Genomic DNA, 14677 nt, shown 5'->3' on the forward strand with positions numbered 1-14677 from the left:
ACATGTGACGTCATGCGTCCGTGATTTCCGTAATGTTTTTATGGCAGAAATCCCATTACAGTCCCTCCTCGCATGTCGCATGCACACTGTGGGGGATCACTGGTCTTATGATACTTTTCTTGGTGAGAGCATCAAGACTACCATCATCTCAAGTGTACAAATCCCCCCCACTTCACACAAGCACCCTGCAGCAGTGTGATTCCTGCTCTGAAGCTCTCCTGCCGCCCCAGGTGTTTTGTATATGACTAGCTGCTTGGAATAATAAGAAGTGATTGCTCTGGGAAGCTCTACAGCAGCCCTAGGAGTCTTCACACCTGGAGGAGAGAGAGATAGAAGGGGAGGAGGAGGGCATGAATGAGTGTGTGATCTCTCCCAGGCTTTTATTACAGCTGCTGCTGGGGAGGGGTGTACAGAACAATGCTCCTCCTTGCTGCTTGTGCTCAGAGCTGGACTTCCCCTAGTACAGGCAGATACAGGCAGCACTAGAGCTAGAAGCACACACACTCTGTGACTTGGAGGGTCTCCTCCTTCTTTGGGGTCCCCTGGGATACTATTCACCCCTTAATCCTGCACACTCTGGACTATTAACTAGGACGCTCACTGCTCACTTTTGGGACTGTGTATTTTGGACTGGATCCTGTTTATTTAGGTAAGAAGATACATTGTATCTATTTGTTTATATTCAGTAGAGGATTGTAGTTTGTTTGGTTTTACTATTTTCTATCATGTATTGGAAGGAAACTGTATATAATATGTTGAGCTTGTAGGTCACTACGAGTACCAGCAATTCGTGTCACCCAAGGTCCCTACAGATGGACCCACTCTGGGTAACAATTGAGGCTAAAAAACTATAGAGTAAACTGGGAACAGAGTTGTTACCCTGCTTTACCCACATTGTATCATCACATGTCTGAGTGGTATAGAGAAACTGTGGGGGGTACTTTTTTTTTTTTTTTGTATTCTATATTTTGGGTTTTTTGTGACCCTATTGTGTCACTGCATAGAATGGGAAAGATATAATATTTTGTTTTTATTGGTGTGTGTGTAAAAAATTAAATTAAATATATATTTTTTTACCATCCGTTTTCTTTCTCAACATCTGTCGCTCGTTGACCGTCTCTTATACTCTTTTATGTCTTTTAATTTGATAGGTGGATTTAAAAGGCCCTTTATTTTAGATTAGAATTTTTTTTTATAATGTAATATAATTGTACTGGGTTTAGTTTTGTCAGCCCTTAGTGACCTGTGCACCTTGTTCTACCTGTTTGTAAAATTCCTCTCACGCCTACACGTTTTTATGAAATTAATATTTTACTTTACTATGAATGGATTAGTCATGGCTTATGGCTACTACATGATTGCTGGCTAGATAGGGTGATGAATATACAACCTCCGATGTAGTTGATGGTAATAAACTCTTGGATCTGGGCACGTGCGTAAGATCGGATTGTCTGCAATATTCTAGGCATATGAAGAAAAAACAAGTTGTTTTTGCTTCTACTTTTTGCATTTATTGTTTCTTTTCTATACTTTTGCTTGTAGGCTCCTTTAGTCAAATTGCTCTATGTATTTTTTTTTATTTATTTTGGCCAAAGCGAGAGGGTGTCAGATTTCACAGTAGGTTGGGATTGCGAATTACGAGAATGGGACGTCATTGTGTGCCTTTGAAGAGGAAATTCTAGAAATCTATTTAATGTAAGGTTGTGGTACTACTTTTTTATTTTAAAAATTTTTTTTCTTACCCAAAACAATGACTAGGAAGGACTATTTTTGGATCTAGCCCCAGTTTTTCTAAACCAATAACATTGCATTGCGTGAGCAGGGCCTTATGCAAGTCCTATTTCACCATGTGTGTCTTTTACATGAGACGTTGTCATTTGTGTCCTGTCACTTTTGTGCACTAAACAATTAGCAAAAAAGTCTGTAGAAACCCCAAATGGTTTCCACAACGCTATAGATCCAAACCCTGATGATGTGTTTATCTTCGGTGGGGGGGGGGGGGGAGGGCAGCTTTGTTTGCTATATAAATATCCTTCTCCCTTTTTATAATCTGATCTCAATGCGGAGGATATTTTCTAATTTGTCACATTGTTGTGTAAATTCTCCTATTCTTTTGCTGGAAGACTTTGAGGAAAAAAAATAAAAAATTTCAAAACTAAGCGTTTTGTCTACATTACCTTCTACACTTTGATAAAGTCTTTGTAGTTTAAAGACAAAAGAATCTAATTTTGTAGCTGCAGATGTGGACTTTGATGTGGTGAACGCACCCCCAGCGTTTAAAGTGCAGGCCTGGCTCTTACATTGAAGTCACCAGACAAATTAATTTCAGGGCTTTTGGAAACAATGGAGGTTGTGGGAAACAGAATATATATATATAACATTTTTAAAGCCACCACCATGTTTGAGTTCTGTCCTCTGTTCCTTTTACATTATCGTTGCATATGGAAATGATCCATAAGCCTCATTCTCATGAATTTTGTGGGTGTGTGTTTTCTCCCACCCTCGTTTTTTTTGTTGTCAAAAGTTAAAAAAATATATTAAAAAAATGTGTGTGTGTGTGTGTAACGTCGGCCTCCCCGCATGAAGAGAAAATAAAAAAATTATATATTAAAGATAAAATCCTTGGAAATATTTCCTACACACCCATAAGGATCCATATGAAAGGGGGTGTGGCTCTCAGTAGAAGAGGTGGAGTTTCTTGGCTGGTGTACTAGGCAATATTAAGGGAAGTGAGTGGGTAGAGGAACTCCGGTGTCCTCTTGCAGGTTAGTTTTCAGATCCAATTTTATTAGTAACCAGTTGTTTTGGGTTGTTTGTTTTTTAAAGAAGCCCGGGCCTGGAATATTTTCGTTGGCCTACTACAGCTCAATTGTGTCTAAACCATTTGGGCTGGATGCAATGTGATGAATGAACCACGTCTGCTTGTGACCTGTTGGCTCTCATTCACAACAATGGGGCCCGTCCCTGGCTGGACTTGTGATCATTGTAGAGCTGAGATCATGAATGGGGAAAGGTGCTGCAGGTAATCTGCGCACGTGTTTCACCCATCACATGGTATGACATGAATCTACTGTTTAGTCTCTGTACACAAAGGTGTGTTGTGAGGCTCAGTATCAGGGCTCTGTTGTGGAGATCGGCCTCCTGCTGGTTCACATTACATCGCTCTTTTTGGGCAAAACTGGATTGACAGATGGGATTATTTTGAATGCAAGGCCAAAGTGTTTTATGACTTTCCAATAATCTGAGTTGCCTGTAGCCATGAGAAACATTTTGGAGGTGTGTGTGGGTTGGTTTTGTTTTGTTTTTTATATATATATACTGTTTTACTTGTTTTCCTTTTTTTTTTTTTTTAAACAAGCTTCTCTAAGACAGGGCAAATTTTCTGTCTTGGTTATAGCCTCACTTTTGTGAATGAGGAGGGGCAGTGATTATTCCACTGGGCACCACGATATAATGTTAAGAGCACTCGGCCCATCGAATTATAACCCTTAGGGCTTATTCACACGAATGGTGAATACGTCTGTGTGACGGCCATTAAAGCAATGGCCGTCACACGGACGCATGTATTTCAATGTAGCTGTTCACACGGCCGTTGTTTCAACAGACCGTGTGAAGGGTCTGTTGAAAAATAGAGCATGTTCTGTTTTCACGGATCCCTCCATAGACTCCAGTCTATGGGGAGCCTTGAAAACAGGTCCCACACGAGTGGAACTGCAGTTTTTCACGTCTGAGTTTCCCCATGTTCGTGTGAATAAGCCCTTAGGGGCAACCTGTGCTTCAAATATAACTGAAGACCCGGTGATATCCATTGCAAATTACGTGAAACTTTAGGGCGTGGGTCATGAGACAGAATTGTTGTTTTCAGATGAAAATGCCCTTTAAGTGTCTTTAACCAGAGCTGAAAGCCCCGACCCTTCTAAGATTAAAATATAATATTGGTGTGGGATTGACCGTTTTGTATAATAGTATTTATATTGTGAGGGGTCTGGACTTTCCCTCCTGGGGTAGAATTTCACGTCCTACAAGAAAAACTGCCATATAGTGGGGCCGGGCCTGGTAAGACGGAATAGTTAATGGTAACCTGAGATTTCTGAATGAGTTTGTTGCTAAGCAGCCTCCATACATGTCATCTGGCCAGTAACGTGCTTTCCTGGCACGTGAGACCTATGTTGTATTCCTTTGCTTCTCAGTAACCGCGCAGATGTCCGATTGGAAGGATTAACCTCTTCTAGTTTACCCTAAAATCTGCAATGTAATACAGTGCCAGATATTGCAAGCAATACTGGAAATGCTGATGTAGCAGAGCTGAGGTTTTGGGGCTGCAATTCATTGTTCTCTATCATAACACTCGCGTTATAACGTTGTAGGTTTACTTGTAGTCTTTAATAAAAATAAAAAAAATGGCTGAAGTAGAGATACGAGGTGTGCCAAATGACAAACTCATTGCTACTACACCTCTATATTTTGTTAAAATTCAATATAGAGGTCTGCTCTGTTTTTCTTCCATCCTTGTGGCCAACAGAGTCCACTTAGAAGCCACTATAAAGTACGTTCATTGTCAGTTGAAGACCTTTCTGAAGCGATATAGATAATCCGTCGTTGGCTACCTGGCTCTATTATACAAAGGAGCGCATGATGGATCAGATATGTAGGGTACCTAAAGAAAATGTAAGGTTTACCAAATGTGATCCTAGTCGTTTGGCCTTTACAGACACGGGTTGTACGTTTCCTAGAGGCAAACCCTTTGGCTATAATGGGGCTATTTGAAGAGTGACCATGAACCGGTGCAAGCACCCGCTCTGTGGACGACTTACTGGGAATCCAGCATGGAGGTCATGTTGTTCTCTTACCAGGGCATGCAACCTGGCTGCTGTTTGGCATGAACGCCAGTGGGTCGACAATACGGTGTAGACCAGTGGCCTCCAACCTATGGCTGTCTGCATGTTGGGAGTTGGTTTTGCATCAGTTGGATTCCACTGGTTGTAGATGATGGGTTTTATATTTAATAATATGTATAATTCCAACATGGAAACTTGATCTGTTCTGTATGAGTTCTTGAATTTAATTTTAGGTTGTTTTGTTTTGTTTTTTTGTTGCTTGAATGAAAAAAAGTAGGGAAAAGTATTGATTGTTTTTTAGACCCAGCTGGTGTTTTGTGTAGAATGGGTGAGGTATTGGTAGGGTCCCTCCCTTTTTGTGACATCAAACTCAACACGTCGGACACTTCAGTCTCTGCGGCACAAGAGTCATATTGGCTTGTGTCTCACATCTGGCCCTTCTAGTAAATTTTTCCCTTGAAGGACACCCTTCTAATAAACCCTGTTTGCTTTGGGGACTCCATAGTGATAAGACATGCGCCCCCCCCCCCCCCCCCCCACTTCAGAAAAACTTCTGGAAAAATAAAAAAATTCACAATCCGCCTGGTTTTTCTTTTCTCCTATAGATCCAATGACTGAGTTTGAAATCCGAAACATGGATCAGGTGGCTCCAGTTTACAACATGCACCGAGGAATCCTGAAGGTAAGGCCCATTCTAGTCCATTTCTCCTTTTTGTATTCATATTGTAAAAAATAAAATTTCAGCTTAAACTTGAGCCTAAAAAAAAAAATGTAATTACTACATTTTTGTATGGAGATAACTTTTTGACCACCCCTGTTGGGAAATGTAATTGCGGCGTTTTTGTGGCAGCGCATCGGTCAGTACGTTTTGGAGCTGATTTTTACATGCAAGAAAATATTGTCCCAAAACGGCACTTCGTGAATTAGGCCTAACCCATCTTCCCAAGAAAACACCAGCAGCTGTAAAACCCACACGTATGTGCTTCTGCATACACCGAAACCTGTTCTGGGAGTAATAGATCCGCTTGCAGCTTATATTTGCTGCTTTATATTTCATGTCAAACAAAGGGCTTTGTGTGGTCTGGTATTTGTTTGCTAAACGGGGCAATTTCAGGCCACCTTTTGACAGTCCCCGCAGGTCTGACTGTCCCTTTATCTCCTGCACACAGTATAGTAACCCCACCCAGTTCATTTGCACTGCAAGGTATGAGTCGTGGCTGTTGTAACCACTAAAAGTAATTTTCTGGTTACAAAAAATTAATTTTAGGGAAAAAAAAAAATGTTACCATTTTATTTGCTGTGTGTGTACATACACTGATGGAACTCCCAGCGATCAGCTGTAATCTGTGGGGGTACTCGGTAGCAAGTCTTTAGTTTCCCTGCAGCACCACCACAGGAGAAATGAAGCATTACACAATCGATAATGAAATCAATGGGCTATCTCTGACTAACTCTGCTCTGCTACCTCTGCACTTAATTAACTACTCTGGAAATCATCACTATCATCCCTTTGTTAACCAGCATGACAACAGGAAGACTTGGTCCAGCCGGTCTTTCACACCTCTCACCCTCTGACTACGTAGTAGATTTCTCAAGGCGTGTTCCATCTTCTCCTCTGTAGCTAATGACTATAATGATGTGATTAAAAGGTTTTTTATTTTTAGCGCTCGTATAGTCGTAATGAATAGAGCCTTGTTCATGTGGAGTGTAGGAGCCCACACCATGATCTGTAGCATAGGAATGTACACAGAGGTGACAGAGCCGGTTCCTGCCGAGAGGTTGTCAGGAGGACATAATTATTAGTACGGGAGGGCGCATCATTTGCTGTATTATTTTTATACAAGACACTGCTTATTAGTCCACCAATTACTGACGAATAAAAATGTCTCCCTGTAATGACGCAGTGACTGCATTGTATCCCTTGTACATATGACTTAACCGTGTTGTCGATGGGGCTTTTTTATTTAGGTTTGTGTGGATTTCTTTTATTTTTTAAAAATTAAGACCATTGTGAGGCCAATTTCGGACAATACATTTTTTGGGAATCCTTTTTTTTTTTTATTATTTTTATAATTACTTTAACTAAATAAGTGAATTGTTAGAGGTTTCCCCCTTTTTACCTGCTACTGCCCTCTATGGCCGTAGCCAAATATCTGTTCTGCCTTGAAGACTTTGTGCATAAGTGCAATCATTCCTCTATGTAGTTGCAAAAAAATAAATAAATGTATATATTTTCTTGTAAAGCATTGTATCGACCAATAAAGCTGGTAATCCAGCTCTCCCAATAAAGCACTTACCTAGTTCGGCTATATTCACACGCAACAGATGAGCTGCAGAAATTTCTGCGACTGTCCCATTCATCTGAATGGCGTTTGCAGAAATCCACGCACAAAACTTTATTTTTTTTTATTTTTTTTTTGCATGCATGGAATAGTTTTTCAGTCGTCATTTCTACAAGACCGTGGGCTTATACCTTTACACAGTAGCACGTGTTCTCCTGCCATATACTGACATAACTAGTCAGATTTGACTGGGAAAACTCAGTGATAACCCCTGTAACGGCAGCCATATTGGTTGCCATCCAGGGAGTGCCTCCCATTTCATTCATTTTACGATGTTTTTTTGGTGATAACGCTTGGTTCTCGCACTGTAGAGATTTACAGTAAAGTCATAGGCTTGGTAATCTTTCATTTTTGGTAACCACCTTGTTAGTGTAATTCTGTGTTGAAACAAGTTATGTCCCCTATAATATCAAATTTTTTTTATTTTTTTTTCCCCAATCAGAGGCAGCTGGCGTTTGACAATGTAAACCTGTCGACATCGATATTCACTGGATTGTACTCTGCCTATGATGCATATGAAGAAGAGCAGGCGGTGCCTACTGGCATGGACTCCTTATCTCATGGTAAGACTGGCAACACGTCTATCAACCCTATCCTTTACATTATGTGGCATTGTAGATACTCAATATTTAATACTAATAATGGGGTGTTTTTCTTTTAAAAAATAAATAAAATAAAATTCTTAGTGATAGGCCACTATACGTTAGGACTTTGTAATGTCTCTTAAAGGGAATTATATTATACAGAATTTATATTTTTTTTTTAAAATTAAAACCATATAATAAAACACCATTTGTTTTATTTCCAAATGTAGATTTTATTTTAGATTTTTATTTTTTTCCCTCTTCTCTACACGATATTGCATGAGCTGCTACTTTGCTCTGTTAAGGCATTCAAAGATACGCTTTACGGCAGCCACATAAACCATAGGAAACTATGGTCTGGAGATGACTCCTTGACCTTTTATAGGATAGTGTTGTGGGCGTGCTCTGTGCCCTGTGCGGAGAGGTTAGTGTGCAGGGAGTAGGAGAGTTGAGTCCATCATCTATTGGCAATGATGGGACCTGTGTTATCTGCCTCCACCTTTTACTATAGAGTTGTTACCAGTCAGTGTAATTCTGCCTGTGATGTGTTGACTTCTGAGAAGTGATCCCTACAGAACAGGAAGGGTCAGTCTATTATGAGGCCAGAGTGAAAACTGCATGACCTGAAAATAAAAAACCAACACAAATTCTTAAATGTGTTTTAATATACGAAGTTGATTTAAACAATAACTTGGTGGCATGACAGCAGTTCTATAATAACCACCTTTAAAAAAAGTGGCTATCGGGGAGTTGAAAACCGTGTGTCACATATGTCCCCCCTTCCTTTTGAGCTCATTCAGCAGAGCCAAAAAGTCAGATTGTGTCCCATGTCTAAGGAGTTTGTATGATACTCTACCAAAACTTAATCTAAAGAGAACCTGTACCTAGGTCTCACTTTTTAAATTCAGATTTTTGCCCCCCCCCCCCCCCCCCCTCCTCTCCCATGTACTCCGCTATGCAGAACTGAACATTTTGTCGGATGTGTATTCTGTGGCCAAGCCCTTGGCTCTTGGCTTCATAGAAATTTGTTGAATTTCTTTTTCAGATTCCGGCAGCTGTGAATTGCCTTTGTTGACCCCATGCAGTAAGGCCGTTATGAGTCAGGCATTGAAGGCCACATTTAATGGATTCACAAAGGAGCAGCGGCGGCTTGGTATTCCCAACAGTAAGTATTAAAGGAAGAGTATTCAGTTATCGGATATTGCTGTTGGTATTGGGAGAGCTATTCCAGCAAAGGCGGTTCTATTACTGAAAATAAACCATGTTTTGTTGGCTGACATCCTGAATAATCTGACAGACTGGTTGCTAGGGATGTGCTGCCTGACAACCCTTTATAAAAGGCTGGTGCTGCAAGAGTTATTGGATCCGTACAAACCAATCTGTCAAAAATGATTCAGCTGTTCAGCTCTGGGCTACACAATACAAATAAGCCATTCCCGAATTTTTGGCCGGCATTATTGAGTTTTTTTTATTTATTTATTTTTCTTTTAAATCCCTTTTTCAGCCATAATGAAATATATTCCTAATTTTTGAAAGGGTTAACTTTCAGTCTTAGTATAACTTCGTCGCCACAATTCTTGATCCTATGACTACCTTTTTGAATATTTGCTGTTTTGGGCTTTTTCTACTAGTCATGTTATTGTTAACTAGGCCTGTAAGTGTTACCGGGAGGGGAAGTTGCGACTACGTCACAGGAATGTACACTGCTATTTTGCAACATCCAACTATTTAAAGCATGTCTCTCTGCACGACACTTCGTCATTGCTTCACATTTTCCAAAGGGAACACATTGTTTAGAATTTCACCAGACTCGATCCGTAAAAGTTAACTTTCATTAATAGAACCTGTGACTGTCCATACTATGTATTTAGATGTTTAGTGTCAATGTGAAGCGCGTAAAGCACCAATATTTGTCAGTCAACATTTCACCTGCTTTTAGGGGGTGGTTTGCTTTTGGCTAATTTTTGGTGTTTAGTGCCTCCGGCTAATAGATGAGTGTCCCAAATGGAATTCCCTAATTGAGTATTTGAATGTTTTTTCTAAACCAGACAACCCCTTTAATGTATTGTTCTTCTGTTTCCTTCTAGATCCATGGATGTGGAATCAGACTCACGTGTGCCAGTGGCTTTCTTGGGCTGTTACTGAGTTTTCCTTGGCGAATGTGAATTTTCAGAAATTTATTATAACTGGGCAAGACTTGTGCAACCTGGGAAAAGAGCAATTTCTCGAGCTGGCCCCGGACTTTGTGGGTGACATTCTCTGGGAGCATCTGGAACAAATGATGAAAGGTAATTAGGAGGAATTCAATGAATGAATGCAATGAAATAGCTTCTGGGAATGGCATGGAAATTTTCCCAAGCTATGTAAAGCATTTTCTAATTGCATATCTCTTCCCAACGATGCCTATACAAATCTATATAAATGTATACGTGGTTCTGATGTGCTAGGATATTGTAGTGTTTTTGTGTAGAAATTTCAGAGCTCAAGACTGTAACATATTCCTATTACTTCTCTCAGAACAAGAAAAGGTTCAGGGTCAATATATTGACCGCTCCAGTCATAACCCCATCTCCCAGTGGATCAGCAATGACTCAAGTAAGTAATGTTACTTCCCATGTTTATTAACAAAATTATCGATTTAAGTATTTAATTTTGTAAAATATGTTTTGTTTTGTTTTTAACTTCACCTCTCAAATCGAGTATTTGTTTACTGGCTGTTTTTGACTATATTTGGTCCTTCACAGTAACGGGGCTTGGTTTCTAAAGGGGTTTCCACCAACAATTTTTTTTATATATTTTTTTTTTTCTGATATACTTGATTGGTGAAGGTACGGCTGCTTGGCGACACACCAATGCAAAAAGCAAGGGTGTTCCCAAATCTCCATGGAGAGGTGGGTGCCCATGCAATTGCTCCATAAAGGTCAATCATTTATCTGGATAGAAACTGTGCATTCATGACAATCTACATTTTACCACTCGGTGATGATCCTAGTGGCCAGACCTTCACTAATTGAAAAAATTATTTATTTATTTTTTCTTAAGTCTTATTCGAAAACCCCTTGAAAGCTGATCTGTGTCACTGAGACCTAAGGTCCCCTGTGAACCACCTGAGTGATATCAGCTGGGCATTTTTTTTTATTTTTTTTTGGTGAAGACTAGGTTTTATGTACTAATGAGCCCTACCAATAGTCATCTCACCCAGGTAAAGCCCTATATGACCCATTCCAGATGGGGTAAGGCCAGTCTACACCAAGAAATGCATGTATTTCAGGCTATTGCCCCTCAATCTGAAGGCACTGTTTTACCGTATCGATCAGTTTGTTTCCATTATTTATTTATTTTCATTTGTTTTTATCCATTAAGGCTTCAATATGGAGACTCCGCATTGTGGATCCCAAGTACAGAGTTACCCTAAGTCAGAAATGTACAGTGACCTGTGTCCAGTGACTCAAGTCCCAAATCTCCTTCCAGTAAAGCAAGAGTTCCAGAATTATTCATGCATGAAATCCATGAGAAATAATTACTCCACGCTGAACCACGACTATGGTCAAAGCAACATGAATGTTCTGCTTAACGCGCTTCATTCTGGTAAGTAAAGAAAATATAAAATTCTCCTATCCGGTGTGTGTGTGTGACTGGTCCCCCTTCTTTTTTTTTTTTTTTTTTTTTTATATATATAATATATATATATATTTTTTTATATTTAATTCTAACATTTTATTTGGGTCTCCAGTTAAATCAATGGACCGGGACTCCGTAGACAGTGGCACAGAAAGCTTTGAAAGCTCAGATTCCATGCTACAGTCATGGACCAGCCAATCTTCTCTGGTGGACATGCAACGCGTTCCGTCCTACGAAAGCTTTGAGGAAGACACCAGCCAGGCGTTATGCTTAAACAAACCATCAATGTCTTTTAAAGACTACATTCAAGACCGAAATGACCCAGTGGAGCTGGGTAAGCCAGTTATCCCGGCCGCTATCCTTGCTGGTTTCACAGGTAAGATTGTGTGTGTGTAAATAAAAAAATAAAAAATGGTGCTTATATTTGATATCTACATAGCTAAATTTATTCAGATTTCTTTTAATAACCTTTTTTTTATTTTTATCTATTTCATAGGGAGTGGACCTATTCAGCTTTGGCAGTTCTTGTTGGAATTATTGACCGACAAATCATGTCAGCCCTTTATCAGCTGGACTGGAGATGGATGGGAATTTAAACTCACTGACCCAGATGAGGTTTGTATTATATCTGTTTTTTTTTTTCTTTTATGGGCTGATTACAGGTATCCGTTCAATGGACTTGCATTTCACCCTAGTTAGATACCTCTCTGACTATATTTCTACTTTTTCCAGCTGCCAATTAGTGACTTCATTGGTTAGTGGAATTTCCCAGGCTGATTACGTTACAATAGATTTCATTGTATTCAAAAACTTTTTTAAAAAGGGAATATAGTCATTCAAAAAATAGGAGGGATGCATTGAAAAAAAAAGTCAAACATTACTCACCTCACAGATTCCCAGTGTTACAGCGTCGTCACTCCTGTTCTCCCTGCTGCTTTTTATTGACATGGCTGCAGTGATGACATGCCTGTATACCCACGTGACTGCTGCAGCCAATCACTGGCCTCAGTGATCCTGTGCCATATACCCACTGAGACCAGTGATTTGGCTACAGCATTCACGTGGGTATATGAGCACGTCATTGCTGCAGCCATGTTTTTAATGCATCCCTCCTACCTTTTTACATTTATTTTTTTTTAATCACTTGGAAAGCCCCTTTTAAATGAAATACCTCTTATCCCGGACAAACCCCCAATATTGTATTTATGTACATACTGCCCTAGTCATTATACATATAATCTATGCAAGACTGTATACACCAGCCACTATGGGTATTAGGATAACTCGGAGGTAATAAACAAGCTTCGGTACTAAAAGAATGTACTAATGTTTTTCAGGTTGCGCGCCGATGGGGAAAAAGAAAAAATAAACCTAAAATGAACTATGAAAAGCTAAGCAGAGGACTGAGATACTATTATGATAAGAACATTATTCACAAGACCTCAGGAAAACGCTATGTGTATCGGTTTGTGTGTGATCTCCAAAATTTGTTGGGGTACACAGCGGAGGAACTACATGCCATGCTTGATGTACAGCCTGACACAGATGAATGAGTCAACCAAGACGTTATAGCCGAAGCACACAATTGTACTGTGAATATACTGGGGTGGGGGAGAACCCTTTCGGTCACTACTGGACTGTTAAAGAAAGCCGAAATTATGGAGTTTGGGTCTGAAAGGCAACGCGTTTTGAGACCTTTCTAGGAAGTGGTTTGTGTTGTACTTTTCTGACTTGGTGAAACAGGTGACCCTTAAGGGTACAGATTTGAAGAATATTGCACCAAAAGGTTTTGTTTTTTTTGGTGTAAAATATATTCCATGTTTTGACACTGGGGGAGGGGTGGAAAGGAGGACTCGCATCTTCAGCCAACCAGACTTAAAGAAAATGACAACATATCAGAACCTAAATTTTCATTTAATGCTGAAAAAAATTGATTGCTAAACCGTATCAGACTGCACTTTAACACCTCATGATGCCTGAGTCCTCGTGTCTTATGTTAACTTGTAGTTGTCATATTTTGTATATTTTTAATTATTTTCTCAGACCATTTCAAGCGCATGTAAATAATTTTCTGATATTTTTTTCATATTTGCATAATTATTTGTTCCACAAGGGATGTGTATATTTGAATTTCAGATGTTTGTTTTTTATCCCCCTCTATAAACCCGTCCATGAAACTGCACATTTGTTTTTTTATTTTTTATTTTTTCCCTTTTGTCATTCCAATAGTAACAAAAGAAAATTTGTCATCAACAGATTGGTTTAGTAATGCCATTGGTTTCTAACAAATCTCAGGAAGCCTTTTGGCTTGCAAAATTTCTGTGCGTACTGTCTGTAGATGGCATACTCTATTTGTGACCCTAATATATGTAAAACAAATTTTTTTTTTTTAAATCATTACAGATGCATAAACTAAGTGTTAAATAAATTCTGGATGCCTGCAGCTGCCCCTAGGGGGAGCTTACTGCATGCTGTTCATATAGTGAACACATTAGTAAAATCCGTATGCAGTAAGCTCCCCCTAGTGGTGTACAAAATGTACTAATTTAAATTAATGGGTATTTGGAGCACTGTACCAGAAAAATAGAGCTCTGACACAGGACATGGAAGGATATGATGAATGAGTAAATTTAGGTGGACCTTGTCAGCATCTCCTGTTTCAATCATCCAAGTTGCCAGATATAAGTTCAATATTTTCAGCCTATCAATGTTTTTGAGACTGTTGCAATTTTCTATGTATTTTTTTTTTAATTATTTGTAAGTCCTTAATGTTGAATACTTTAGAGTTTTTTTCCATTCCTGTATATATCGCTTTTTGTTTCCTTTGGTTGTTTTGATGCCATCTGATTTTGAGAATTTTAATGTTCCGGCCTCCTTTTCATAGATGTGAAGGAATTTTGTGTAGCAGCTATTTTTACTGCAAAATATTATTATATTGGATATGTATGTATTTTTTATTTCTCGTGGTTTTTTTTTTGGTTTTTTTTTAAAAGGTTTATTTTGTATCTAAAGTGCCTTGTAAACTAAAGCATATATATTTCTGTATAAAGTAACTGGAACGGTAGCAGATGCAAATTGATGGAATTCTGATTAAACTGTTTTTGAAAAATGTATTTGTTCCTAATTCTTTAATTTATTAAAACAAAAAATATGCTTAAGGCCTGATTTACACGAGCGTGTGCGTTTTGCACACGCAAAAAGACGTGGCGTTTTGCGTGCGCAAAAGGCACTTAACAGCTGCCTGTGTCATCAGTGTATGATGCGCGGCTGCGAGATTTTCTCGCAGCCGCCA

The 14677-nt window shown here is 39.2% G+C and overlaps 1 protein-coding gene across 1 annotated transcript; it reads left to right on the forward strand.

Moving 5' to 3' along the window:
• Window positions 1-468: 468 nt before the first annotated feature.
• On the forward strand, window positions 469-14461 carry ETS2 (ETS proto-oncogene 2, transcription factor). Its single transcript, XM_075850991.1, has 10 exons — window positions 469-649; window positions 5444-5520; window positions 7623-7743; window positions 8810-8929; window positions 9852-10052; window positions 10282-10359; window positions 11128-11352; window positions 11498-11761; window positions 11882-12000; window positions 12723-14461. Exons 2-10 carry the CDS (start codon window positions 5449-5451, stop codon window positions 12936-12938), a joined length of 1416 nt encoding a protein of 471 aa, XP_075707106.1. The 5' UTR covers window positions 469-649; window positions 5444-5448; the 3' UTR covers window positions 12939-14461.
• The last annotated feature ends 216 nt before the right edge of the window (window positions 14462-14677 follow it).

This window comes from Rhinoderma darwinii, chromosome 2 (assembly GCF_050947455.1).
Source record: "Rhinoderma darwinii isolate aRhiDar2 chromosome 2, aRhiDar2.hap1, whole genome shotgun sequence".
NCBI lineage: Eukaryota > Metazoa > Chordata > Amphibia > Anura > Rhinodermatidae > Rhinoderma > Rhinoderma darwinii.